This window comes from Drosophila sechellia, chromosome 3R, assembly GCF_004382195.2.
Source record: "Drosophila sechellia strain sech25 chromosome 3R, ASM438219v1, whole genome shotgun sequence".
Taxonomy (NCBI): Eukaryota; Metazoa; Arthropoda; class Insecta; order Diptera; family Drosophilidae; genus Drosophila; species Drosophila sechellia.
In genome coordinates this window covers 25,356,348-25,383,469 of record NC_045952.1, presented here as the reverse complement: position 1 = coordinate 25,383,469, position 27,122 = coordinate 25,356,348, and the positions used below count along the sequence as shown (strand labels likewise).

The following is a 27,122-nucleotide window of genomic DNA, read 5'->3' as shown; positions in this document are numbered from 1 at the left end:
TTAGTATGTAAGTACCACTATTAACAGTAACACCGTAATATTAATTGTATTGGGTTCTCGAACATAGTGTATATTCAAAAGCGCAACAGCTGTTTGACCAGTGCTACCACACTGCAACGCAGCTCGCATGCCTTTCGTGCAACTGCGTCGCCGGCATTTGTTGATTTGTTCTGCTGCGCAAAGAAGAATTGCTGCGAACCGCCGTTGAAAAATCGAAGAAGAGAGCCAATTGGAAAAGCAATAACAACTTGGCTCTCATGCTAAATAAACAGTTAGCTTGTGATAAGGGAAATCAAATTACTTTGTGTGCAAAAAAAAGCGCTAATCTTATAGGTGGAATTACCAATAAAACAGTAAAAGAAACAAACTGCAAACGCTTTCCAGCGCTTTGACTCATTAAGTGCCAATATTTCAGAGCCTGCAGGTGACAAAATGCGTTGCAGTTTCCAAAAGGACTGCGCAGCTCCCACGCAGGAAAATTTTCGTCAGGTGAGATGATACATGCTGAATTCATTTAAACTGAACTACAAACTATTCATATCATTTACTGACATTTTAGCAGATGCGTTTCCCAATTGTGATTTCCCTGCTTTTGCTGCTTTTCTGCTGCGGCGAGAGTGTCGCCGCTGACGCAGCCAATCAGCTGGTAAGTGGGCGTATAGTTGGTGGTCGGTGGGCGGCGGGCGTTTATTTTGGGGCTGTTTGTTTGTTTTCACTGCGCACCTGTTGCCTTTTGGCCGAGACCCCGTTCAAGGCCCCCCAATTGCATGTTTTTCCCCCGCTTATCACTTCCAGTCTTTGTTGGCCGACATTTCGAATGGCTAAGAAATCAATCAGCTGAATAATGGAGCGATAACAGCTAGTAGAACCCGTCATTAAAAATGTCTTTTGTTTTCTTTGAAATAAGAAAATATTTAACTGTTATATGTTTACTTTTCCTTTAGAAATTTTCCACCACGGAATGTAAACTCAAGGAACCCATTTACGGCAGCACCTTCGACTTCAGTGGCCTCCACTCGGACTTGGCCCATGTGGTGAAGAGCATGAACAATGGAGGCGACCAATTTGAGTTCAATATATGCGGAAATCTTTCAAGAACCTGCGATGGGGAAAGTAATGTGGCAGCTTGCCTCAAAAGACAGGGAAAGGAGTATATTTTGGGTGAGTATATTATCATATCATCATATTATCTGTATCTCACACGCTAAGATACCTTTACTGTTCAGGTCGTCAGCACGAGTTGTTCTACAACAATGGAAATATGTATCTGAAGTACAAAAGCGGCGCAAAATGCGGCAATGGCACTGCCGACAATCCCAACTACCAGCTGCATATAAGGCTCTACTGCGACTATACTTTGGATGCCCAGCCTATGCACATAACGCCTTACGTAAGTATTTGAATTTTATACCTTATCATTCTGAATAACATACTATTGTGCTTATTTTAGGCCAACGATGCCTGTTCCTTTTACATCTCCTATAGGACGCCTTTGGCTTGCCTTTCCATTCCCGAGGGCTTACAATCCAATAGTTGCAGAGTGGGGGACACAAAGTCAAATGGAACCTTCGACCTGATGCCGCTGAGTGATAGTAACTATCGTACGAGCAATCGTCAAGGCGCCTTCTTTGTGATCAATGTCTGTAAGCCGGTGCTTTATGGAGAGAACAGCATGTGTCCGGCAGGCAGCAGCATTTGTCTCTTTGATAGTAAAGCCACTAATCCAAAGGAACGGTGGGTAGAACTTTGATTAATATTGCTTGAGAATATTAGTCAAAGATTTTCCCCATAGATTTATCAATTTCGGCAATGTACAAACGCATCCGGTGGTGGAGAAAGGGCAGCTTTTGCTCAGGCACGAATCACCAACGCCCTGTGCCAAGAACTCCAGTGCAAACTATACCAGCGTAATTTACTTTAGCTGCGACAAGTTCATAAGGGTGCGTAGCTTAGGGCTTTTAGTTTATGATTATGCTAATCTTATATCTTTTCTTTAGAATGCCCATCCGGAGTTCGCGGGTCTGGGAGCCGATTCCTGCACCTACCAGTTCAACTTTGTAACGCCTTTGGCCTGTAACGATCTCAAACCGTGCACGGCCTTCACCTCCACAAATGAGCTGTGAGTTGTCTCCACACTTATATATAAGGAATCCGCTCTAAGTTCTTTCTGTATACTCTTAACAGGTTGGATCTGAGTTCGCTTAGCTCTAAGCCAGCTCGCACTTTGCTTAAGGATGGCAAGAACTATACAATTGCAGTGTGCGCACATGCTGGGGCGCCCTGCCAGGAAAATGGCGGTAAGTGGACCCAATATTAAAATAGGTTTGAGGCAAAACGTATTCGTCATAATTAAAAGGGGTTAGGTAAATCGTAACCTGCTAAAGCTTTAAACCCTTTCGTCTCGAGGACTCTTGCTGTGCGGGATTAATGATTTTTTATTGCTCTTCTGCTCGAGTGGCTCTCATGGCCATAATCGTCTTCGTAACCGGAGAGGAATGCCGGAAAAAAATGGGAAGGGCCCGGTCAAGTGTTGACCATTTCATCCGGTTTCCATTAAAGCGCACACGAGTGGCTATTTGTAGGTTCGTCCATATACACTCGCCCACACTTGTGTGTTGGCAGTTGTAAATGCCGTGGTATGATGATAATGATTTAGATCTGTGATGTGGTCCGTCATATATTTACATAATTTACGAGTGTGCATGTGTACATATATGCATGTGGGTTGGTCCGACCATTAGCCAGCCAATCCTCCTATCCCTTGGCTATCCTGCCATTCCACGTGGAAATTCAATTTACATTTTTTTGACGTCAGTAATAAGCTAAACGCTTTCAACGGCCTTCTGATGCTCTGCGTTCTCTGATCTCTGAAGAATGTTTTATGTTTAGCTTAAAATTTATGTTGAAATGCGAGTTTAGCTCCTCGGAATCATAAAAATGTAAGATGTTGGCTAAGATGGAACCCAAAAGGCTTTGCTGTTGATGTAAAGCATCTAACACTTTATAACTTCATATTTTATATATAGTTGAGTGAAGCGAAATTTAAATATCAACACATGGTTTACCCTGCCAGTCCAGTGCATAATCCTACAGCACATAATGCCAGCATATCCGCAGCTTTGATATTTTTCTATTTATTTGCCCTGTATGCGCTGCATCAACATAGGGGACGTTTCGCCATGGCAAATAACAACTTTTCCTGATGCGACCCGTTGGCAAGTGAAACGTGTCCCCTATTTGGTAGCTCGTAGCTGGTAGCTGGTAACTGGTATCTGGTGGCTGTTATCCATGGCGCTGCTGCTTAGCATGGATGTGTATCTGGGCGTTCGCTCTGGGTGGTGTCCTGCATTCGTAGTTGACTGCAGACGCATATCCGTTGGCGCGTCCTTTTCGGTTGGCTGGCTCGCTCGCGGCTCACACAGACACACGGCGGTCTGTGAAGGAGATGCCATGGCCCACTGCTGGGCCTAAACAAATAAATAAGTGTGTGCTGTACTGTGCTCCCCTTTGCCAAACTGATGTCCAGGCCATGAGGCAGAGACCTACATGAAAATTTCATTTGTTAGGCAAATAGCAGACGCACACACATGCGCGAAAGTGGGGCGCAGGACGTGTCAGAGCTTTTGTAAACAAGCTGGCGTTTACCTGCACTGAAAGAAATCGATGCAATATGTTGCACATATATCACTAACTAGAGTTTGGAAAAGGAGTTTGTAAGAAAGACTGGGCGTAAATGATTCAAACTCCAATTCTTCACATACCAAAGCAAGATATATTCAATTTGTTTGTGGAAAGTAGCACCCTCTTCTCCCAGTGCACACTGCGTTGCACGTTCGCTGTTTGGCGCCCAGCTGACACTGGCAGACGGCATATTGCTGGCCACCCCAACTCATCCCACGGATGGGGCATTAAAATCTCCTGGTTTTCATAGCTGAATTCAATATTTGAAGGCATTTGGCAGGGGGCTTGGCCCTGGCCCACTCTAGTCTGCCAGTGAGTTATGGCCACGCCCCCGTGCGCCACCAAATCCGTACCGCCCACCAAACTGCTGCTGTTAATTGCTTATGCAGCATGCGTTTCCCTGTCATTTTGTGTAATTTTCATTTGCGATTTCGTTCTGCATTTTATATTTATTTATGGCGGGCGCAGGCAAATTTCATTTTTGAAGGCTATTGGGTGGATTTTGGACATACGCATTGGCATTGCACCATGTGATTTGATCTGGCAGACCTCATTTAATTGCGCCTCTTCAAAATAATTGTCTAAACAAATTTAGTGCGGTTTGCAGTCTATAAAGGTATTAAAAACAATGTAAACACATTTCAACACGTGAAAATTAGCAAAGAGACATTATTTCCTCAGAAACATTTTAGTACAAAAATTTGAATGTAATGTAAAGATTATCTGGCATGTCTTTTTAGTCTTAGAAGTATATTTCTAATATTGTTGTTTAATTTTTGTGGTAGCTTACATAAAGTAACCTACCATATTTTGTGGAAATCTGGTTAGTATCAAATTCCAATGGCACAGCACTTTTGTTGTTTTTCTTGAGTTGCTGCTGCTGCCGCTTTGTTTATAATTTCAATTTGCTGTTTTTATTGTTTTCGCATTTTACTCCTTTTTATGAAGGGTTTCGCATGCCCAGGGTTCCTTGGTTATTTGTGTTAGCGCTGCTGCTGCTGCTGGCGGGCAGATTCAATTTGGTCCCGAACTGGACAAAAACCTCCATGCGCCTGGACCATCCTCCCGCTTTTGCTCCTCCTGCTGCTCCTCCTGCCAGCCGTAACTAACACTTGCCGGCAGCTGTTTGGCCTGGATGCGCCATCTAAAGTGGCATCAGGCAGCTACTAAATCGTTTTATATTTGTTTTTCTCGCTCCTGCCGCTGCTGCTGGCTGATGGTCAATGTTTTTAGGGTTACTTTGGCCCTTTGCCTCGATGTTTTCTTATTGAAATTCAATTTGCCCCGGGTTCCTCGCTTTTTGCCCTTTCGCAGGACTCGCTGTTTTTGGGGCACTGAAATATTTTCGGGCATACCGCTGCCACTCTCGCCTTATCAATGCCACAAAGTCAGCTCCTTATATTTAACCCTTCTCAGCCATAGGCGGAATTTAAACAATGTTTTGTTTCATGACCGCAATGCGAAGTCCAAGGCTGCTTTGAGCCGAGATTGCATTGGAATTCAATTTGGGGGGGCTGTATTGGGTCGGTGTGTTTGTGACCAGGTCAATCTCGTTGGATAATCTTGACAAGGAAATGATTTTCACCCAAGGTGTATGTGCAAGAATAGATCCTGGACCGGATGTGTTACACAGCTGCGGTCGAAATAATAGCTCAAAGGAGTCTATAAAAATACCCAATGATATTGTTATTCAAAGCTGTTTCAATCTTGTCTGACCTTCAATTTGTACAATCTTATATTTATATTTCATAAAAAACTACTGTTTTTAGCCATTTTAAAGTTGAAGGGACATACCGTTCTGCTCTTGTCTGTTCAAATAAATCCTTAGAGGATGTCTTCTGTTCTTCCGAGTCTTGAGGTCTGCTAAATTCAATTGCATTCTTCCGCAGGACACTAGCAGGTCCTGTTTGGAATATACATACGTACGTACGTACATATATAGATAAATGCTTACACAGGGTTATACAGCAGTACATATATTGTCACGCAGCCCCACAATGTCATTTATCAATTTAGTTGACAGTCGATTTCTTTTTCGATTTGCCAAAAGCCACCTCAATTGGTCTTTTTCTAATCGTTTTTTGTTATTTTCTCGTTGTTGGTCATGGCTCTTGATCCTGCATGTGTGTGTGGATATTTGTCCGATGTCTGCAATAAAGTATAAAAATGTGGAAGCAGAGTGCATGCAGCCGAGGATTGAGAACGGAGTGCGGAGTGAAAGGGGGGATCTGAAATTACCATACTCTAGTCAAATCACAATCACAATGCTGTCTGCTCTAGGGCGCTCAATCAAAATCCGGCAAATGTGAGTGACATTGCTCAAAATTGTTGGGTTGCAAGTGAAATGGAAGATTGAAAAGGGCAGAGCCAAAAGGACTAAAAGGACTATAACTGCAGGGCAGGGCAGGGCATGGAGGTGATTCTGTTTATTTCCATAAAATTTGGGTTGTCAGGGCGCTTTCAGCTATCCAAACAACTTAATGTTATTTTTGGCCAATTAAATCTAAAATTCCTTAAAAGCAGTACATGAACCGAAGCAAATGTACTGGCATTTATGCATTGTGTTCTATTGATGCGTTGCGTTCCCGAGTCCATTGTGTCTGGATGCCAGTCTGGACACTGGATTGTCCTGGCAGTAAGCGGCACTGAAGCCTTCCGATTGCTTGGACATTCTCGCAGTTCGGGTCCTGAAACAAAAAAACGCTCCTTGCAAGTTGACAAACAACGAGAACAATTAATTTGGGCTTTGATGTCCAGTCGCTTCTACTCCCGCTCCTTGTTATCCCGATTCCTGCACTAAGCGGGTAACGCTTCATTTGCAGGACGTCGAAGTCCTGTGCTCAGAGGTGCACTGTCAAAAATAAAAGTGAATTATAGTTAAGTAAAATAGTAAGTAATCTTTAGAATGTAATCTGAGTGGAAAAATAAGTTTCTTTAAAAACAAACAAAAAGTGTCTTAGAGACTATACACTTAATTTGGTTCAGTGTGTTTAGTGAATGGCTTGGATTTTTTTCTGCCAGGATTTGCCGGCCATGTTCGTGTTTTGTTTGCCTTTGAGATGGTCTTTGTTTTTTCTTTCTGACTTTTTGGCACTTGGCGCCCAGCCGTGGAGCACTCAATTGATCCGTGCGCTTCCCGTTCACTTGCAGGCGCTTGTTACGAGCAGAATTCCACGACCATCAGCCTGGGCAACTCCAACTCACAGCTGCGTTTCAATCAGACCGGTTCGTTGTATTTGCTGTACGAGGATGGGGCCGAGTGCTCCACTGCAACGGGCATGCGGCGCTGGTCGACAAAAATCGAGTTTGTCTGTGCGAACAATGCGACGAAGGACAATGGAGCCAGCACTGCTGGCGGTAGCGATTCTTTCAAAATAATTGAGGACTCCAATTGTCAGCTGTTGATCCAATATCAGACGCCGCTTGCCTGCCGGGAGCCGATTAGATGCAAGGCAACCACCTATGTGGACCACACAAACGATGGACTGGGCAGCAGCGGCGACGAGCTGATCGACCTAACGCCATTGATTAGCGCCACCGACAACTACGAGGCAAGAGTGGAGCTGCCGGCCAGCATGGAGCACCTGGTGCCCAAGACGACCAAGGTGAGCCGTTGTAGCCCCTGATTTCCCACAGGCAAAAATGGCCAAAAACCATGCCAATCCACACAGTAATTTGTTGGCTTTTGTCTTTGCCACTCAACCAAACCCGGACCGACTCCTCCGTTCCAATTCCGTTTCACCCTCTTATTTCTTTGCAGTTCTTTTTGAATGTGTGCCGTCCATTAGTGCCCAAATACCAATTAGGCTGTGCCGGCGGATCTGCTGCCTGCATGGCCAAAGTGACTGCCGCCGGCGCCCCCGAGGAGGAGCGTGTAAGTACCATACGAAAATCCACATCCTTTCATACATATCCGCACAGCTGGGGGCAAGCAATTAGTAACAGTGCAGTTTGATTTTATACAAAAGGTTAAATTATCAAAAATCCAGTAGTATATAAAGTTTAGAATAAGTTCAATTAACTATGAAGCTATAATTACTATATCATATGAAAGGTATAGGTTTGGCCTTCTATATCTATGTGTATGTCTATATTCCTTTGAGCGTAGCTGTCCGTATGCATACTTCAAAGGGCCAAAAGGGAGGGATGGGTGTTTTGGCCACGTGAAGGAAAGCCGCTTATGTGCTGGAAACTCTTTGCATGCACATAACGTTTGAGAGGACAGCGTGGGGATCGCTCGTAATTTAAGTCACTCCCACTTCGTATTTCCACCTCATAAACGCCTCAATATGCTCGTGGCCCTTTGGTCAAATGCCCGAAATTGCGGTGCCATTCATGCATTAAATATGCAGCAATCTAATTGCTAAGTCTCACCCACCCACAACCCACTAGCTAAAAGAAAAAAAAAACCATAAAGCTCCCGCCCAGCATAGCATCTCCCAATGGGAGCCCAGCGGACTGACCAGTGGATTTGCTTGCTTCATTAAGAGGAACCACCCACCTCCAACCTCGAGCTGGCGGACTGGCGGACTGGGGATTCGTATTCGGACTCGCACTGTCTGCCGTTGACAGCGGCCAAAAGTTGTTTAATGCCAAAAATCTCCTCGCTGAGCATGTGGTCCAGCAACTGTCCAACTCTGTGGGGTTTTTGGTGCCTAAATACTTAAGCCCACAAAAGTATGCAATGAAATTTGCTCGCAACCAGATTTCACCCAGGACCGCAAAATAGTACAAAAAAAAACCTATGATTCTACTCGTAATACCTAACGCTGGCAAAAATCTTTGCAAATGAATGAGATAATTGGAAGGGATTTGCCGGAACTCAATAATTCATACATATTTCCATGAGGCCATAATACACATGCATGGGAAAAGTGGGTCTGACTTAGTCTGGTTTATTCTTTAAATTCGTTTGTGGTGCTTTGGTGTCTGATATAAGATATTTCTTATTCTCCTTATTTGTTCCAATGTGAAATTATAATAATTTAAGTGCGAATTCAATTTACTTTTTGTTTGCGTGCCATCGCGAATGTGTGTCCTTCGCGGCTTTCAGCAGCTTGAGTTTCGGCTTAGTGCCAGGTCGTCTTTGCTGTGAAAGTTGGATGAATTATGGGGCTCCCCGCCAAGTTGCCCCGCCAACCGCACTCGCCCCACTTCAATCAGCACAATAATTGCATGCGACAATGGATGCATGCCAACTGGTGAGTGGGGGTAGGTGGTGTTAGGAGGCAATCGCTCTTGCCAGTGCATTTTCCGTATGCCAGGCCCAAAATGTCGACCTCGTGCCGTCGGACCCCGCGTTCTGGCACCTTCCGGCTCTAACTTTTATCACAAGCTGCACAAATTTCCCGGGAGCAAAAACATTGTTCAAGCTGCTAAAAAATAAGCACGTACGCGTTGGAAATGGCTGTGTGCTGGAGTTGGAAGCGGAAAGTACGGATAGGAGGCAGTTAAGTTGCCGCGAACTTTGCGATCCAAAGCAGTGGCAGCCGCATAGGGGGGATTTCAAGAGTTTTCTTTATAGGAACATATAACACCCACTTTAATTTGCAAAGAACTCACAAACAAACCTATTGTTGTTTTTCAAACCCCTCTAAAAAAAGTGCAGGACAGCCGCCCTTGCTTCTAATGGCTGCAGGGGATAGAGGGGGTAGGGGGATTTTGTGGCTGGCAGCACGCGAGTGAAATATGTGAGCATAACGTAAGGTCAGTCAACGTAACGTCGCGCTACGTAACGAAACGGAACGGAAGGAAATGGTACAATGCGGCTTGGGGGGTAAAATATCTGTAAAAACAGCTTTTAGCGGCCAGCAGCATCCATGTGTGCACGGATGTGTGTGTGTGTGAGGGGGGCAAGAAAATGGGTGGAGGGGGTGTGCCTACCGGCGACGTGCCCTGTAAAGCATTTCCGTTGGCGGGGTTGTTTCGGTGGGGGGTTGCACTGATGGCCTGATGGGCGGATGGGCTTTTCCATCTGGCTCCAAGTGGGTGGCGGCCTAAAGTGCCATCGGCTTTGTTTTCATGCCATCAGCCTGGATATAACGCAGTCATGGCAAATATATTTTTATAAAAATTCTATAGCTCTATTTTCGTAGCTAACACTGTCAATAAATCACCGTAAACTATTATAAATGTTCAACATATTCAGAATGAACTTATAATTATATATATGGTATAGAAGATTATTTACTTTAAAAATTGAAATTAACTACATAGAATGCATACTTTTCCGCTCCTCGTAGCATTTTGAAATGTTGCAACCATAAAAGTAAAATATATAATCAGGTTCATAAATTGCAAAGGAAATACCTTTCCCCTCAAAAAAAAAAAAAAGAAATGGAAATCATATTTCTCCGTGTACCTTTCGGTGCCCTCATCCCTGTTTACATTTTGCGCCACGTTTTGCATTTTGAAAATGCTTCGTTTCCAGAGCATTTCGTGTGCGGAAACGGAAATGTGCTGCTCGTAGCTGCTGACGCGCACTTGAACGGACCCCAAACCGCCCCTTTTCCCCATCCTGATTGGTGTCCCTGCTCCTGCTGCTGCAGCACCTCCTCCTCCTCCTCCTCCTCCTTTCCTGGCCAAGCCCACTCATTGGCAGTTGTCGAACGTTGTCGCCTGCATTGGCATCTTGGCATCGCCCCAAACGAACTCAACCCAAAGCCTCCCATTCAGCTGTTATCGCATGCACATATTTTAATGTGCTGCCATTGCATATCCCCAGGCTAACAGCTACAATGGAAAGAAGCATTGCGAAATCCCGAGGGGATTCCATTAACCCACTGTGTGCCAAGGATCTCCGGTTACCGATAAGTAACGACATAAAATGCTTTATTGGATAGTTTGGGGATGGCTTAATATTAGTTACTTATAGTATTCCTAGCACAAACATAAGATAAATTACTTTAAATGGAATATTAATTACATGAAATTAGTAGAATTTTTTTTAAAATTTGTAACACTTAAAAACAAGTTTTAAATTCATTAATGCACCCTTACAGCACACAATTAAAATTAAATTATTATTATGAAGCTTTTCTTCACCTAAAAACTCTAGGTGCCTTTAATGGGTTAACGAACTGGCACTCCAGACATTTGTCGCTTGGTGCGCTTGACTTAAAGGAATCCCCGGATCAGCGACACGTTTGATTTTTACTGGGAATTTCGAGTTGGATTGCTGCGAGTGCGAGTCAATTCATTGGCATGCAGGGACTCCATTGTCAACTCGATGGGGGCGTTTGACTTGTGCCAGTGCAAATTTGGCAACGGGCATGTGACTGACATGGCAATTGGCCCCCACTCCCAGGGGACATTACCCCAGCCCGGCCCAGCCCATCTCCTCTCCTCCGCTCATCCCCGCTCATTTGGTCCGGTCTTCAGCTTGCGGTGGATGCATCTCCATCTCCATTTGCATTTGCATTTGCACTTCCGACAATAACCACAAAATCGTCAAAATGGCTGCCGATGGGGTTCTTCGCCCCATCAAATCGGATTAATAACGAAATTGATCAAATTGTTGTGCAAACAGCTGAATGCCTTGACAGCAGCATCTCCACAATGCGGGCTTTAACTCCTCCCGCCTGTCCTGCTCGTCGCCATTGTGCTTATTGTTATCCCAGTTATTGTCCTGGCCCTCAATGTCATGCCCCTCCTGTCACTGTTGTTGTAGTTCCATGGATTCCTGTGAATTTCTGTCTCGACCAGGCTATAATGTCAATGCGACCGCAGGCCAGATGACCCGCCCACATTCGCCCACACCAGTGATCCTGAGTGGGTGTCCTTTTGCGCTGGCATGTTTCTAGCGAATCGCTGAACTTGCGGAAATCTTTATTGCTTTTCAACTCGCACATGGCCTTGTTATTTTTCCATCGGCAGGCTTCGATTTGAGTTGGAAAACTATAAGGCAGTTCACAAGTTAACAAATGTCCTTGATTGTGGGATTCCATTGCGTACTTGGGTTTTTATAATTTTACCAATACGCCTAAGAAAATTCAACTGACTTCTTTGAACATTGTTTCTTCTATAAAAAGAAGAAAATAGGTAGGGAAAGGCATTCCCTTGCAATACGGAATGAAACTTAAGGGATAAGCTGCTGCCTCCACCTTCATTGTTTTGCCACTAATTAGAAGCAGCTTTCTAAATAAATGTCGTGTCCTGAAATCCTTTTGAGAATCCGAAACAGTTCTTTTAATCTTCCGCCGCTTTCCCGTTGCTCTGCAGCGCATTAAAGTTTTCGATTTGTTTGCCTGGCTGGGCCAAAGATTTTCCAACAATCAAGTCAAGATTTTCTTCTTGTTTTTCCTTGTCCCTTGTTGTGAGCTTGGCCTTGCCTGGCCCGTGTCCTTTGTGTGTTTGTCTTCCTTTATTTTTTTTTTTTTCTGTGCAACTCATTTATTTGTATCTGCAAACAATTAAGTTACTTTCTGTCTGGCCGGCCAGTCGTCGCTGGCATTTCCTTTTTTCTCTCTTATCCCTGAGAGCAAAGTTTTGCGAAACTTAAAAAAAATAATCACAAATATCCAGGCGCACGCACACTGGCAAACGGAAACATACAGAGAAGTTACTCGCTTGTTCAAATGCGATAAGAAAGTTTTTCAATAAATTTTGCACAGCAAGCTACTGGGAAAACTTACTGCCTGAGCAGCAGCAGCACCGCTGCCTGTGTTTTAAGTCTGTAAGCTGGCGCCGACAAAGTCCCCTCGATGTGGCCCATTTTCCTCTCGCTCCCTCCCCTCAGTTCCTCAGATCCCCTCTATAGCCTCCAATGCTAATGAGATTTCTCTGAAGGTCAGGCAACGGTGCTCATCCCCGTCGCAATCTCGTCGTGTATTTGCTGATGGCGCATTAGCTGCGACTTTGATTTTCAAATGGATGCTCCAAAAGGGTACACACTGGGTCGAACTGGCCAGTGAAACGGCCAGCAATAAATAATAGAGCAAACTGCTAAAACATCGCCTGAGCTGCATACGAAATGAGTTCGAAGCAAAAGAGCTTGGCACTGGAACTCCTTTCTGCCCCTAATACGTTTAAGATGAGACGACAACATGTGCAACGCTTGCCGCCATCGACCTTGTTGACCCGAGCATAAATCTTGTACCACTCGAACGCCAATGCACTTGCCGCCTTCCGACTACTGCACCCCCTATGCCCACCCCACTAGATACTCTCCAGCAGGACCTGCTATCCCAGCTTTTTGCGCATTAAGTTCACGTCGTTGGCCGGCTAGTTGGATAGCTGGCAGCGTTTAAGCAGCCTGATTGCCAATAGCAGCAGTTAGCGTGCTCCATCGATGGGGGCAGCAGCAGCAACAGCTGCACAGGCGACACGCTGGTCGAAAGCTCTACCGATCTTAAAGTCTTTAAAAAATATGGAAATCTTATATCTACTAGTATTTATAGTTTTCAGATAGTATAGAAACCAAAGTCTGCAAACTACTACACATCTTTAACTTTTATTATTTACTTGCCGGAGGGATCTTCACTTAATTTATGCTCTTATTTTTAGGACTTTCATATAAAGTATACCATATTTTCCTGGGAAGTAACTTTAGCTCGTTTTGGTCGGGTGCTCAGTGCCATTGAACTATCCATTAAATTGTCGTTTGTGCTGACTGGGACCAGCATGTCCTGCTGGCTCTTGGCCATGCCAGTTATCATCGCATCGATGTGCCGGCCACTCCACACTGAATCCGACTGATTCCATGTTGGTTGGCCTGGAGACCGACGACAACGATAGCAACAAGCTGCAACCGCCAGGGGCAGGCGACACAGGAACGTGTGCGTGGCTCAGACAGGGATTTCGAGTTATTTGCCGCAATCTCAGACATAAAGTTAAACATTTCGCTCTTTCCGATGTTGATGCAAGCTCCCCTTACCTCTTACACCTCTTCTCGTTCGCAGAGCATGGGCTTTCCTCTGGTGTCACTGACGCAACGGAATCGCACCTTCGCCGAGCTGGCTTACTTGAAGGGAGACCCCTGTCCCAGCGACAACACCACGGAGCTCTCCACGCACATCCTTTTCAACTGTAATATGCGTGCCGGTCGGGTAAGTACACTGCCAGAAACAGATGCTGCAACTAGCTCCTTAAATTATTCATAATTTAGATGCTACTAAAGTCGTTTTCTTACCTTTCAATTTGATATGGTTTGCCATTACTGATTTCAAGAGATATATAACATAGTCCGTTGTTTTCAAAAATTGTTTCAAAATTTTATTCGTGTAGTCCGTTACGGAAAATTGCACATTCAGGACTTTTTACAGAAGGAATCGCCATTTGGCAGGGTTTTCTGTGGACATTAACTGACTGGGTGGCAGCATATATGCGATTATTTCATGGCCAGTGGACCCATTTCTGTAGCAAATTGCTGCATGCACCTAATGGCTCCGCCTCCTTGCTCCTCTTCCTTTTTTTTTAGGGACAGCCCGTGCTGCGTTCGATTGAGGACTGCGCCTACCGCTTCGAGTGGGAGACCAATGTCTTCTGTCCGCCGCACGAGTGCACCTTCAGTGCGGACACCTGCGATCTGGTGCACGACGGGCTGGGTCGTCGTTTCAACTTCAAGAGTGCGCCGTTCACCAAGGATGGCATGATTGAGGTTAGTCTAGCTGAATGGTCGTCGAATGAGCACTCTAAATTGCACTTTTCCGCCTGCAGATTGACTACAACGCCACGAAGATGTCGGTAAACATTTGCGGAGCGCATCGCAAGGCGATGACGGACTATTCGCAGGCGCTGGTCAACATATTCTTCACACACGAGTCACCTAATTGCGGTCGGGAAGGTGAGTTTGAGTGTGTGCATTGGGTCCTTTTTATGCAGTCCAGCTAATTCGATTTACATATTCCGGTGCTCTTCAGTCGGCTCAAGGAGCGGGAGAATCCGCGTTGTCGCTAGTCGCTTCCGTTTCCGGTGCCGGTTCCGCTTCCCTTTCCGCCTGCGAAACACGCGCGCATTGCCGCCATTTTGTTTGCCTTGCGCTCTCCCTTCGTTTCCCCTTGTTTTTGGTATGCTTTTGGCTGTTTTGTGTGAAAACGTAGGAATCGCATTAGATTTGGCGTACAGCCCAATGCACTTTTCGTGCCGGGCACTTCTTGCTGCTTCACCATCACAGCACCATTTCACTTGGATCCTCGCGGCATTTTATCGCGTAATTTTTGTCGCTGGCACTCGTGCTTTTTTCCACAGCGGCGCCGTTCTTGCAACTGCAACATTTTCGGGCAGCAGTTTGCCTTCCGCCTTAGATTCTGTTTGTTCGTCTGCAAGCAAAGTGCTTGAAATTATACAAGAACAACGAATTATACAAAAAATATCAAGCGAACGAAAAAAACTGTCTGCGAGATAATGCGGTAAAATAATCTTGCTGCACTTGGGAAAATCTCTCTTTTTCTCTGGGGTTTTTCCTGTTTTTTCTATACACTTCTTTTTTTGTTTGGTTGATGTGATACTACTGCATGAATATTTAATGCGCAGACAGTTGGATCGCACTGGAGGTGGCTGTTGGGGATTTTTTTTTCTCTGTGGGGGCTTAAGAGGCAAGAGGCTTGCTCTGCCGAGATTTCCCTCGAGCCATCGGGGTTAGCTGGCTTGTATTCGCACAATGATTTTTATTCGAGCCATTGCATGGCACTTAAAACTTTGCTATTAAAACAAAAAGTTTTTATTTTGACAAATAAAACTGACGACGATTTAATTATGACACATTTCCATTGTCTGCAGCCCTGGCCGTAAAATGGTATTATTTTAAAACACTGTGTGCGGCACACAAACTGTTTCGCCATTGTGGGACGACAATGCGCAATCTGCAAACGATCAGAATCATAATTTTAATATGCCCAGTGACAGGCGTTGGCAGATACCAGAAATGTGGGTGGCTGCCGGAGGAGGAGATGGTCCCTGGCTAGCCGAAATCCCAACGAGTTGTAGATTTTGTGTGGCTTTGCGACCGAAGCTGAAGGCTTTGATTACCCCGCTCCATCCCACTTAAATATATACCCATTTGACCGACAACAGTAGCAGCCTGACCCTCCAGGATTCCAGGACAACCGGCTGAAGCAAAAGCAGGACCACCAGCAGCAGCAGCTAAAGCTGTGTTGTCGTCTGTGGTGATAATTATTTTTGGCTTTTATGCGATAACTTTGCGGTGTCCAGGCCCAATACACTTTGCCTAACCCCCTTGTGCTCTATGCTGTATCATTTCAAATTTTGATAAGGATACTCGTACTATGTGTGTTCTGTGTGTGTGTGTGTGTGTGTGTTTGTGTGTGTTTGTGTGTGTGTGTGTGTGAGGATGCCTGCCTTTGTCTGGGCCATAAAAGTGGTGAGGCTGACTTTCTGGATCCCTGCTGTGCCGCTGCTTTTGTTCGCCTTTATTAGGGTTAAGATTGTTTTGAATTGAGGGCTACATTTGAACTAATTAAAGTGCTCTGGAAACTAATGCCCTATTATGCTTACGCTCCTTGCAGGCACTATGAACGTCCAGATCCGGCTGATATGCAGCGACCAGACCGAGAGCAGCAGTACCATCTCGAGCGTAAGTACAGAGTATTCTATGTATTCTCCTACCTGAAACGGTTAGCATGGCATCTGGTGCTTATTCTTGGCTCCTCCGAGGATTTCAAAAAGTGTAGCACGCTTTTCAGCGCTGTGCCAAATGCGCATCTAGGAAAAGCAGTGGGAATGGAAACTGTGGGGATATATGGCATGCTTTTTCTTTCAATGCTCTATCAAGGGGTATATAGTATATATTACTACATTACAACATTTTTGTTTGAAAGCTATGTGCGCACATAATAAAAATCTAAATGTGGAATGTGTTGCTAATTTGCAGAATTATTAATATAATTTTGTTGGCCAGCTGCACAGCAAGGGTACTCGAATTCAGGCTACCTGAAGTTATTTTCCTTACCCTTTATTTTTCGGCTGCTTTGTGAATGCGAACAAGAAATCTTGCCAGTCGGTGGGTCCGTTCTCAAAGTCCCGCCACAAGGCACAGAGCTTGGGCTTCAAAGCGAAAATGTAGGAAATATTTGTGCGCAAAAGGGCAACAAGGGACTAACTGACGCAGCAGCAACGCCACCTTAAAAAGTGGGTGGTGGTTTGCATGGGTGGTTGGGCATTCGAGGTCAGGAGCTGCGGAGCTGGGGAGCTGGGGAGCGCCGGAGCTCAGGGTTCGGAGTGCGGCAGGTATCCTTTGTTATGCTTACCACTTGGCAATCGGCTTTGCCTGTGCATCTTTCTCATTTCAACCCTTCTCGGCTTGGTTGTGTCCTTTGTCTATTGTCTCTTCATATTTTCTGTTTTTGCGGTTCGCTTTGCATTTCTTGCTTCTTGTCTAATACCTTCCACCAGCTCTTAGCTGCTGGTTGGAGCTTTTGTTTCCCGGGTTCATTCGTGTCGCCCGAGTCTTTGTTGTCATCAGGGGATGCAGGTGCTCCAAAATGGGGGGTCAGATGAAGAGATATGCACGCATTGTTCGCACTGTGACCCCTTCGTTTATTGACCAGATGACCCTTGGACTTTGATAGTGGTATTAGCCAGGGATTGCCATGCCAGCAGGCAGACGAGTCGCTTGGTTGGGCCAAATTAAATTACATACCACACATGCCTTTTATGCTGCACCAACAGAGTGCGCACGTGTGTGTGTGTAATAATATAATTAAGTTGCATTCGCCTGCAGCACTTTGACTAATGACCAAGGATCCGACTTTGTTGTGGCTTCTCTGGAAGCCAGCATCATTAGTATGCCGGCCCGACTCTCTTTAAGCTAATTAATAATTGTTTGTTTTGCTTGGGCGATAATTAACCGCAGGTTGCAGAAATATTTTGCCCCATTTTGCCAAGCACAATGCATCGTAATTAGTGGCCCAACTGCAATTGCATTAGCCGCCGTCCGAAAAGCGTTTTGAAATTAGTGCTTGAGGTCGCTGCCCTCCTTTCTCCGCCCCAAAAACGCCAAAAACACTCGACGGTCATCGTCACACCGCATTTTAGTCTATTACGCAAAAATTACGCCCGGACATGCGATGCTGATTGAAAATATTTGCCGGTCCATTTTCTAGGTCGATACGATAGTTGTCGATTTTATGTTTCACTCGACCGGACAGCAGGACCCCATTCCCGACGTCCTGTTTTGGCTTCGGTTTTGCATTTGTGGCACCAGGCAATTGACCCAAATTTAAACCGTCTGCAAGCTGTTTGCCAGCTCCGACAAACGTTTCCAAATGCCGTCGCCATTGGCGGTCATGTCACAGATGCGGGTTGTCGCCTCTGACACCCCATAGTCCACCTACCACCACCCACATCCCACATCAGATTCCCCACACACCGGATCCCGAATCCCGAATCCCAATGGCCAACCCCCTTTAACCGACTGTCGTCTGCCAACAATCGAACGTAGTTTGGCCTGCCACTCGTGTGCATGTATTATTCGATGATGTTAATTGCTTGACACGCTCTCCGGGATCTTTAATATTTCCATTTCCGAGCTCCGAGTTCCAGACAGCTAATACATCCGACTAATTTAGCTCACTCAACAGGTTAAGCCGAACAAGATGTTCTGGTCAGCTTGGCAGGGAAGTTGAAATGAGGGGAAAAGAAAAGCTAATCGCTGCAAGAGCACAACACGGTTTAATCCTTGAACTGCAAAGCGGAAAATAGCGTTTGCTGCTACACTTTGCGAATAATTCTTCCGTGAAATGCTAAAAATACAAGCTTATAAACAATATTTTGAAATGCAGCAAACTGCTTTGTAGTTACATCCTATTTTATTTGCTTCCCTTGAGCATTTAAAGTTTAATGAATAAATTGGTTTTTGGTTTAGCTTAAAACTTGTTGTTTAAATAGATGACTCTAGAAATACGATTTCGATTTCGTTTGCAGTGTATGTGTGCATTTATAGCTAACTGTATATATGCACAACGAAGGACAACTTTTGGGCAGCAACAAAAAGGATCTGTGTACATGGTTCCTGGCACTGCAACTGGCAGCAGCGGCACTGTTGGAAAATTAGCGATTCAATGAAATGGGATTTTAAATGGCTGCAAACTTTTTAATGCGTTGCCCCCTTTCCGCCTCGTTTGTCCTCGTCCCTGTTCCGGGATCCAACCTCACCACCCACCCACCTAGTCACCCGATTCTCCTCGCGGACATGTTCGTGTCTGGTGCGGCGCCTCGCCGTGACGGGAAAGTTTTAGCCAACTCGCCATTCAGCCAGCCATCCAGTCAGCCAGCCAGCGAGCGTTTTTGCCTTGCCACTTGCAGTTGCCAGTTGCAGTTGCGCCGCAAAAGTTTTTAAATTATGCGCACATTTGCTGTTTCATTTTGCAGTGGCTGGTCGCGCCGGAAATGGTCTTTGGGTGAAAGTGTTACACAGCAGCAAGGGTTTTCCTTTCCTTTTGCTTCCCTTTTTTTTTCCACCAAGGCAGCAGGATGCCGGCGGAAACAAGCAGCAAAGCAGTTGTTGCGCCACGAATTTGCGCCGGAGTCCAGGCGTATTTTACTTGGAATTTATGCCCCCATACCCATATCAATTTATTTATTTATTTTGTGCCCAGCCCTTAATGAAGAAAGTTTCTAATTACACGAATCCGCTTTCTTGTAGGACCAGCAATGCAATTTGCTTTATGTGCAGCGAACTCCGAGCATCTGCGAGTTCCTTTCCCTCGGCACGACGCAGCAGAATTTTGAAACCAATGGCTCCACGAGCAGTAGCACCAGCACCAGCACCACTACCCAGGCATCGCCAGCGGGTAAGCCAACCAAGGCGGCCACGTCGACAACGACAACAACAGTTGGTCCCGATCCGGCGGCTACTCCCATTGGGCCAACGGCGTCCGTGGGCAGTAAGTGCAGCTGGCCCAAACGGTCTCCTCCCCTTTAATCCGTCACTTATCCGCCCCTTCGTTGTCTCCGCTCTTTTCAGCCATCCTGGGGGCCATTCTCTCGGTGACCTTCTGCGTGACGTGCCTGGGCCTGTTGGCCTTTTCGCCGGCACGAAGGCAGCGCGTCCGCCGCCTCTTCCGGCGCAGCAACTCCGCGGTGCGATACTCTCGGGTAAGTCACCAGAAAATTGATAAATTCCTCAGAATTTTGTGTGTGCTTAAGCGAAGGGTTTCATTGTTGCAGTTGCATCTTTCAAATACTTTAAGAGTTTCCTAAAATACACATTGCTAAACATTCGAAAACATGTTTTTGAATTCTTCTGTTTATTTATTTTTTTTATATTTGCAGGTGCAATCCAATGAGGAGGCCAACCTGCTATTGGAGCCCAATGGGGAGTTCACCGAAAGCGATGACGACATGCTGCTTTAGGTGAGCCCAATCTAAGCCAAGTCGTCGCGGGACGCCTTCTTTGCCATTAGGATGATGGGGCTGATGGGGGACAGATGGTGGTGGAGCAGGAGCTGGGGTAGATAGTTAAAGTCGCGAGAGATCCCAAAGTGAGTAACATAGGACACCAAAGAAGACATTACTGAAAACTGGAACTGATTGTGAGCTAAACAAACCAATTGAAAGGCAATCTGTACTAACATTTATGAGTTGTGTTGTTTTTAGTTCAATAAGGCGAGCCACGGCTGAGTGTACAATTTTAAGTGTATACATAATAAAATCTAAAACAATATATACGAATATCTTACCCTTCTGTTGCCTTGGTTGGGATAAAAAATGTACATATCTCAACGGTTTAAACTTTTAAAATATATTTTATTTGCGTTGTATGTGTTTTTCATATACAATTAGATTTAATATACTCATACGCATACAGAGTAGATGAGTGTGTCTGCATAAATCTGTAGGTACCTTAGGTATTACATATCAGAGACAATCTATAGCTTAGACGATATACACATAGTTTAGCTTAATTACATTTACGTATCGTAGACGATATTCATTCTGGTTTTAGTATGGATGAAGAGCTAGCCTAATTGTTTGGTAGATGACATGATAATGTGTGTCCACTGAATTATGTCTTCGCGCGGTATGTACTTATTTATATTGCGTCATTTAAATGGGCGTGAGATTACAGTTGATACTAGTGATAGTTGTGTGTAAGGATCTGGATTTGCGTGCGATACACATACTAGTTTTGGAAAAGTACAGAAATCATTATCCAGCTTATGTACAGAGACGGGTTGTGTATGTAATGCAATCGATTATGAATCCTTGGGGTCTATATATCTACCATACGTACATACATACATACAAAGAAGGCAATTTGTATTTAATTTCGGCTGCTTTTGTTGCGTTTGTTCACACAATTACAGAGTCTACACTACTATTTGGATACGTCGTATGTGTATTGCAAGTGGTTCCACCTAGTTGTAGGCTGCGTTCTAACAAATAATCAGTAGTTAGTTCGAAATAAAGCTCGATTTGTTCAAAATTCAGATTCCCATTTCGTTTGAGATTCTGTTCAAAGGTAAAACATAAATAAAAGTGGTCATTTCAAAAGGTATTTTAGCATTGAGCTATTCTCAGTTTTGTATGCGGCAGCTTGCAATAATCCTAATGTACAAATAATTACTAAATAAATGAGATTTTTATGTCTACAAAAGTCTGCACAGAGTCTATGCTAAGCTTACATATAACACTTAAAACAGAGTGATGTGGTTAAAACTAGCTTGTGTGTTTCCATCTTTCCTCAAACTAAACATTTTTGTTTCATTTTTCGTCAACAAAGGCCACATGAAATATAGAAATTTGAAATTTTCACTTAGTTTTCCTGGAGCTTCTCTACCAGCGCAAGAGATTTAAACCTATAAGGGGGCGACTGTAACTTGACCAAACACGAGGAAATCGATAATATTCTCTAGACTTTTTACATTCAGCTGGGTCCTTTCACCGCCGCCTCGTTAGTGGCAGTGTTCTTCTTGGAGGCCTCTCTTTAACGGAACAATAGCTCATCGTCGGGATCGAACTGGAACAGCTCCGCCTTCTCCCAGTCCTATACGTCGCTCTGTTTGGCATTCGTGTTGATGATGAAGGCGCCGTTGATGTGGCCATTACCGTGCGACTTGCCATTGGGTGTGTACAGATTCGTCAGACCGTTCTTGCCGTTGGCAATCATTATGGCCTGATGCGGGGTGACGCCATTTAGCTGCGCTACCAGCGGATTCTTCGTAGCCTCCGCCGGCGGCGTGGTCAACGGCGGCGTCACCGGCGACGGTTTGATCAACTCCAACTTGTCGTCCGTGGAACCCTTCAGCGCTGTCTTTATTAGCGCTCCATTACCGATATTGCCGACGGGTCTGCGATGGGGCAGGGCATATCGCAGCTTATCCCAGAACCACGGGTCGCCCCACTTCAGGTAGGTGTTCATCTTCAAGTAAGCCTTCAGCTCTTCGTCCAGCTTCTCCACATCTCCGATGTCCGAGTAGATGATCACAATAATACGCGAGCGTCCTTCGTTCAGTGCCGATCTGTGCGCAGCCCTGAATTCAAGGCGTGCCCACTCCGATTTGATAAAGTTCTGGCTGAGCACAATAATCGTTCGTCTCGAATCCGCCACGGAGCGCATAATATTCTCGGGAATGTGTCCGCCCACCAGCCAGTCGCGTTCGTGCACACAGAGCTGAAACTTCTGAGGACCGTGCTCCAGTTGCGGCACCAAGTAGTCCTCAATGAAGCTCTGGTCCTTGTGCGAGTACGAGATGAAAGCATCGAACTTCTTGTCCTTGTCCACATCCTCCTCCGTGATAAGCCACAGGAGCCGATTGTGAGCATACAGCCAAATCTTGATCTCCGTCTGGAATTTGTAGTACAGTGCCGCCGTAAAACCGGCCAAAAGACCAGTTAAGGCAATCACCACGGCCAGGGCTATGAAAACGCCCTTTTCCGCCGGACAAATATCGTTGGTAGACAGTTCCACCATTCGTGTGGGCACCTCAGCGTCTACGCACATCATTTCATTGCGATCTCCAATCCTTTCGAAATTGTCTTGGGTGAAGAGGAGTAGCGGCTTGGCGGTACAATCACACATCCACGGATTCCCGGAGAGCTTCACCGAGCGCCACTTCATGGTCCGATTAAGGAAACCCAGCACGGTGGCGTTCAGCATCTGCAGGTGGTTCCAACTTACGTCCAAATGGGTGAGATTGATAGGCAGTTGATCCACATCGATGCTGGTTAGATTGTTGCCAGCCAGATGCAGACTAGTTACACTCTCATAGCCCGGTGTATTGGCCGAAGGAAGCCTGAGCAGTGTGTTGTTCTCCAAGTGGAGTTCCATCAATCGCATATTCTGATGAAGATTGGGCAAGCGAGGAACATGTGTCAGATTGCCACTATGGCAGTTGATGACCAGTGCATTGTCGTAGGTACGCACATGGCAGTTGCAGCCGCGCGGACACTTCCTTTCCCGTGGATCATCGGAGAAGTCCAGCGGACAGATGAGCGTCTGCGGTTCCACCTGACGCACTGGAGTACCCTCCAAGGCATTTGGCTGGCTGCAAACCAATCGGTCTGTGCGTAATTTAAACTGCCTGGAATACTGTGGCTTATGGACGCCCCTCACCAGCTGGATAAACCAGAGGATCGTACAGTCGCAGACCAGGGGATTATCGTTAAGATCCACATGCACCAGATTCGTGTAGTCCTCGCCCAAGTGCACATCCTTGGTCAGCGCTATCCTACGTATCTTATTGTGCGTCATGTTCACGTGCAATCTATTCTGCGACAGGAACGCCAGATCCTCGTAGCCCAGCGAGCTAATGTTGTTGTAACTCAAGTCCAGCTCCCTCAACTGGAGCATTGTGTTCTTCCAGTCGTTGTAGACGAATATGATTGAGTTGTTGCGCAGATTAAGGGTCAAAAGGCCGTGCATGTAACCAAACGGGGAGTTGATCTGGGTCTGGAGCATGATGTCCAGCAATGGCTGCTGCAAGTCGATGTCGTTGTGATCCAAATGCAGGTGTCGCAGTCCATATGTGCTTATAAAGGCTCTGGAATCGATAGTACGCAGTCGATTTCTGCTCATGACGAGGGTCTCTAGGTTGCCCAGGTTGCTGAATATATCGCTGTAATTAAAAATCAATGAAGGTCATTAGTTTAAGAAAATATCTTTTTTCTCTGAAAGAATGATTTTAGGAATGTTGGCGATTGCCTGAAACTAAATAGTAAACTATTAAATGTATTTACCCGCTAATGCCGGTGAGCAGGTTATCCTCCAGCCGCAGATCCGTCAGATTGGTGGTATGTGCAAAGAGTGAATCTGGCAGATGCGTCAGCCGGTTGTTGCTCAAGTCCAAGCTCAGCAGGTTCACCTGATGTTCCAGCAAGGTGGCGGGCAGAGTGCTCAGCAGGTTGTCTCCCAGCGAGATGTTGGTGATCTGTGTGGAATGCTCGAAGAGATCACTCGGCAACGATTGCAGATCAGCTCTCAGCCGCAGGATTTTCAGTTCCGGCTGATTGGCAAACAGTCGCGAAGGCAGCGTGGCCAGGGGCACTCGATTGTTCATCAGGCGCACCTCGTTCAGGTGTTTGTTGTGGTCGAATAGGCCCTGCGGCAGGGAACGGAAGAGATTGGCGCTCAGATTGATATCCGTGACATTCGTGAGATGGGCGAAGACGTCGTGCGGCAATTGTTCAATGCCATTATCGTGAATATCTATGCCCATCACCGAGGTGGCACCTTCGAAGTCGTGTTTGGTGAGGTTGTGCAGTTGATTGCTCCACAAATTGAGCTGCTTCAGCTTGGGCATCTTGCCGAAAATGCCACGCGGCATTTGCCTCAGCTTATTGCTACCGAATTCAATGGATTCCAGGTTCTCCAGATCGTCGAACAAATGCGATGGCATTTCCTCGATATTTGCCCTCAGTTCCAGATGACTCAGATTACGCATATCCGTCAGTAGGTTGGCAGGAATGTGTGTCATACGGCGGGTGGTGAACCGGAATCGCTTTAGACCGTGCAAACGGTCCAAGTGCTGCCGCGTTATGTTCATGCCCAGGTTGTCGCTCTCGAAGATCAGCGTCGTGGGCGACACTATGCCCAGATAGTCCAGGATACTGGCTATCGGCGTGTAACCGGGCAGCATACACCGTCGCATCTGAACCCTGTCTACCTCACCGATCCGCAACTTCTTCGGCAGCTGCTTGTAGTCCGAGGTATCCGTCAGATTGCACATGATCTGCACGTAGTCATTGGGCTGGATGGTTAGCCTAAATGTGGGATTCTCGGCGTTCGCTGGGCAGATGATTTCGTATTCCGACATAATGGGTGCACACTGACACAGCCCGTCGATGCTCATCTCACTGCACGCATCCCGACCGAAGGATGCCCCAGATCCTGGCCACTGTAGCAGCTGCAGGATCATCACAATCAATGCCAGCTCGGAAGCGGCCTTTAGTCGACTCATGTTGTCCAAATGGGTTCACTGGAAATGGAGAAATTAAAAGGAATGATTAGAAATGTGTGGCAGTCAATTCGAAAGAATGTGCTGTCATAGAAAATATCATTCCATTCATATTTACTATCCACTTGTGATTAATTATGGGCTAATTATTCTACGAAATAACGTACTCAAGGTGATTTTTCCTTTAGTGCACACTCAGTAATTAACTAGAAGAAAACTTTTGCGCATTTATCATTCTCATAGTGACAGACAGAACGGCAAATGCTCGAAATGTAATGAAAAGGCAGCGACTCGGAGGCGGCATTAACATTTACGTAATTATATGAAAGTGAAATAAAACTGAATACAAACATTTGCCATTGCGCCGAATGGAGTAAATTTGGCAAATGTGCTCATTGCACGTCGGTGCGTAAAGTCCTTTGAATTCGGCGGCTTAATCAGGAACGGTTAATTAAGCGCCAGTCAGAATTTTTGACAGCCCGTTCAAAATATTTCATTAGCAGCACGCATACGCCGTGTGTGAGAGAGCGGCAAAGGCCGAAAAATGAATTTAATTTAAATGCCAACGTTTGTGGGTCGCAAAATCCGGATGACTCCTGGGCAAAAAAAAAAAAATATGGACGTACACACACACAAAGCACCGGACGACACCTAGTGGCAGCACAACAGTCGTGTATAAATATGGCACGAACGAGCACACACACATCCTTTTCGCTTCTCGGAGTTCGCTTCCTCTGCCATGTTGCATTTCATGGTTGGCTCACCTCGAAACCACGCCCAACTACTGTTCCCCATCTGCCGGGTATGCCATACGCCATCCGCCATACGGCATACCCTGTAATCCCGGCTGCTCTCTACCTCTGTGTGGTGTAATTACGGTCAGGGAGTGTATAAAATTTTGTAAAACGCTCTCCTCATTTCTTCGCCCGTCGACCTACATCCTTTCGTCCTGTTGCTCCATGCGGACAGTGGAGCACTTTACGGTCTTTGTGCATTTAATGAATTTGTCATGCGCTCGAGTGCTGCATAATACGAGATTTTTGCCAAAGCTCTACGAGAACTTGAGCCAGCAGCTCAGCTCAGCTCAGCTCACAGCTCCTCCTCCTTGACGTCCTCTCAATCTGATGGTGACAATTTAATTGTGCCCATTACGTACAATTTGAAAGGAATTCAATTAAAAGTTTTTGGCCTTCTAGCTGTCGCTCGTAAAATCGGCAACTTTAGGCCATACTGCATTCACTGTCAACTGTCCCATTAGCCTAAGAAAGCTGATATAAAAAAAGTCTCGTATTTTGTGCCTCCCCCACAGACGCTTTTGAATGAAATTTTGATAAGGCAATTTAATTATGCGCGCTGTAATTTGATTTTCAAATTGGTGACTTTTCCTCATTAATTAGGACATTTTCCAAGGGTTGGCCCCCGGCTGTGCAGATTATATTGATTTTTACTTCCCCCACAATCTTAGTTGTGCTTCGTTAAATCGCAAAATTTGATCAATTTCTGGACAACCGAAAAATCAGCAACTGTTGGCCATTTTAAATTTATGCAGCTTACCGATAAAATACTTTGATGGGACAGCAGATAGTTAGTTAGATAGGTAGATAGACAGGTTATTTGTTTTGAAAAGTGTTTGGCTATCGAAATATGGCTAAATGCTAATGCTAATAGTTATTGCAAATTGAAGGCATTGTGTCGGTCAAGTGTTTGCCAGCCATCAGATGGCAGATATCGACCATATTCCCCTTAAGCTATTAGATGGCAAAATAGACACGCTTTGCTGGGCCACAGGAGTTCGGAACTCGACACCTTGTTTTTGCAACGGCAAAGGTTTCCTCGTCCTGGCTAACTTCAATTTGGCATTAAACTTTAAGCACTTTTCACCCAATGAGTGGATCTAAACTACATTCGCCCACAGTGTTTTGCCTTTTAAATTTCTTCCTGGCCAAGTCAGTTTGCCAGGCAGTCAGTTTGCCGAGCAAACTGGCTATTGTGTTGCTTTTCTTGCCAAGATTTTAAACATTTATATTCACTTAGGAAAATTACTTTTCGCTTTTATGCCACGCTGGCCGTGTAAATATCCAGAAACGA

At 45.5% G+C, this 27,122-nt stretch overlaps 2 protein-coding genes across 7 annotated transcripts in view; one reads left to right on the top strand and one right to left on the bottom strand.

Moving 5' to 3' along the window:
- The first annotated feature begins 180 nt into the window (after positions 1 to 180).
- LOC6617089 (cation-independent mannose-6-phosphate receptor) lies at positions 181 to 20,134 on the top strand. Of its 6 annotated transcripts, none has more exons than XM_032720492.1 (18): positions 182 to 353; positions 416 to 489; positions 563 to 646; positions 945 to 1,161; positions 1,227 to 1,390; positions 1,451 to 1,734; positions 1,793 to 1,940; positions 1,998 to 2,119; positions 2,185 to 2,297; positions 6,832 to 7,286; positions 7,442 to 7,555; positions 13,581 to 13,727; positions 14,099 to 14,278; positions 14,338 to 14,464; positions 16,146 to 16,213; positions 19,283 to 19,523; positions 19,604 to 19,734; positions 19,912 to 20,134. In XM_032720492.1, the coding sequence occupies exons 2-18, from the start codon at positions 433 to 435 to the stop codon at positions 19,990 to 19,992; spliced, it is 2,733 nt and encodes a 910-aa protein (XP_032576383.1). In that variant the 5' UTR covers positions 182 to 353; positions 416 to 432; the 3' UTR covers positions 19,993 to 20,134. The 6 variants fall into 6 exon arrangements, 5 of the variants coding, with proteins under 5 accessions (XP_032576383.1, XP_002041416.1, XP_032576382.1 ...); XM_002041380.2 differs by having other exon boundaries at positions 560 to 646; XM_032720491.1 differs by having other exon boundaries at positions 182 to 489.
- Positions 20,135 to 20,364: 230 nt separating this feature from the next.
- The window catches only part of LOC6617087 (protein toll), a 43,142-nt gene continuing 36,384 nt past the window's right edge, over positions 20,365 to 27,122 (bottom strand). Inside the window, exons 3-4 of the mRNA XM_002041378.2 lie at positions 23,818 to 25,055; positions 20,365 to 23,696 (exon numbers count right to left, since the gene is read on the bottom strand). Coding sequence (XP_002041414.2) covers positions 21,626 to 23,696; positions 23,818 to 25,037 — 3,291 coding nt within the window. The 5' untranslated portion in view covers positions 25,038 to 25,055 and the 3' untranslated portion in view covers positions 20,365 to 21,625. The remainder of the gene's footprint in view (positions 23,697 to 23,817; positions 25,056 to 27,122) is intronic.